We start from the raw sequence: 1,989 nt of genomic DNA, 5'->3' as shown, positions 1-1,989 counted from the left end.
TCAGTTCACAGAAGAAATTTTCAATGAGGGGTTGATTTTTCTTGAGGACATAGTGTTCACTTTTGGAAAAAAGCGCTTGAAAGAGTTTGGTTTGCCAGAACCTCAGCGTAATGATTCAAATATAGATAATTTGCTTTACTTACGAGAAACAACATACAATATTAACGACTTACAAGCATTTTTGCAAGAAAACGAAGTAAAACTGAACACAGAACAAAAAATAGTATACGACGAGATAATAAACAGTGTTGAAGATAATAAGGGTAATATTTACTTTATAGATGCGCCTGGAGGCACTGGCAAAACGTTTGTTACTTCGTTGATTTTAGCGAAAATAAGAAGTCAAAAAAGAATCGCTATCGCGGTTGCCTCATCAGGCATAGCTGCGACTCTTTTAAGTGGCGGAAGAACTGCCCACTCTACTTTTAAATTGCCATTGAATGTGTCCTTAGATCAAAGTTCTATATGCTCCGTGAGAAAAAATGGTGCTACTGGTAAACTTCTCCAACAGGCATCTTTGATAGTTTGGGACGAATGTACGATGTCACAAAGTCCCATATAGATGCTGTCAACCGAACCATTAAAGACTTGAGAACATCAGAAAAGGTAATGGGTGGTGTAACATTTGTCTTCACTGGTGATTTTAGGCAAACTTTGCCAGTGGTGCCTAAAGGTACACGTGCGGATATTATGAAAATATGTATGAAAAAATCTGAGATTTGGCAGCACGTCCAAAAACTTCGATTGACTATTAACATGCGAGTTCATCTACGAGACCAAAATTTACAACAATTTGCACAGTACCTGCTTAAAATTGGTGATGGTTCTACCTCTATAACTCAGAATGAGTACATTAACATTTCCGATACTGTAGGAACTTGCGTCCGAACTATCGACCAGATTATTGACAATGTTTATCCAGATATTGAGAATTTAGAACAAAAAGAAACAAATTGGCTTTGCGAACGTGCCATCATAACTACAAAAAATAAAGCCGTAAAGGAGATTAATGAAGCAGTTTCACGAAAAGTCACTACGGAGTATGAAATATACAAGTTAATAGACACAATGGTAAATGGAAATGAAGCTATCCACTACCCGATCGAGTTTCTCAACTCTCTCAACCCTTCAGGATTGCCTCCACACGAACTAAGATTAAAAGTTAGTACCCCGATAATGCTGATTCGGAATCTTAAACCACCTTGGCTTTGCAACGGCACGAGACTGCAAGTTAAACGTCTCATGCCTTATATCATAGAGGCAATCATTCTGACAGGACCTGCAGTTGGTGAAATAACATTAATTCCAAGGATATCCATGGTTCCTACAAATTTGCCATTTGCGTTTAAAAGGTTGCAGTTTCCTGTTTTAATGTGTTTCGCCATGACGATTAATAAGTCCCAAGGGCAAACCTTCAAAGTGGTTGGCGTGGATCTCCAAAGCGAAGTATTTTCTCACGGCCAATTATATGTGGGACTCTCATGGATTGGTTCGGCAAAAGATCAAACAATACTTATTCCTGATGAGAGCAATAAAACTCGGAATGTTGTTTTTATAGAGGTTTTTAATGATTAAAAAAAAATTAAACGCGAAACAAAATTAATAAATGCGTGCCGAGCGCGCGAAGCGCGCGAGGAACAAACGCCAGCTAGTTAATAATATATTTTTTAAAACTGATATTTATTTTTTAACTTTTATTCTTCTCAGTGTTTAATATATACAAATCTAACACGTATAAACATTTTATTATATTTATTATATTTATATTTATATTTTATTTTATTATTATACAAGATAAAGCCAAATTTATTTTGTTATGATAGGCACATATAAGTAAAAACACAAAAATAAGTAAGTAAAACAATAATGATATAACGCTGAATTCAAATTACCGCGATAAGATGGCGGTATCTGGCATCAATTTCTCATTGGCTGTTAAAAATATATGCGCATGAGCACACCTTGTATTCTTCCACCATGCTTAATCTC

General features: G+C 35.8%; 1 protein-coding gene across 1 annotated transcript; it reads left to right on the top strand.

Moving 5' to 3' along the window:
* The first annotated feature begins 534 nt into the window (after window positions 1-534).
* On the top strand, window positions 535-1,575 carry LOC145948837 (uncharacterized). The gene has a single exon (XM_083058394.1). It carries the CDS (start codon window positions 535-537, stop codon window positions 1,573-1,575), a length of 1,041 nt encoding a protein of 346 aa, XP_082914520.1.
* Window positions 1,576-1,989: the final 414 nt, after the last annotated feature.

Source organism: Prenolepis imparis, unplaced genomic scaffold (assembly GCF_030444845.1).
Source record: "Prenolepis imparis isolate NDT839.2.m4 unplaced genomic scaffold, iyPreImpa1.0 SCAF_2, whole genome shotgun sequence".
Taxonomy (NCBI): domain Eukaryota; kingdom Metazoa; phylum Arthropoda; class Insecta; order Hymenoptera; family Formicidae; genus Prenolepis; species Prenolepis imparis.
The sequence above is the reverse complement of the archived record's forward strand: the minus strand, read 5'-3'. Positions and strand labels throughout refer to the sequence as shown.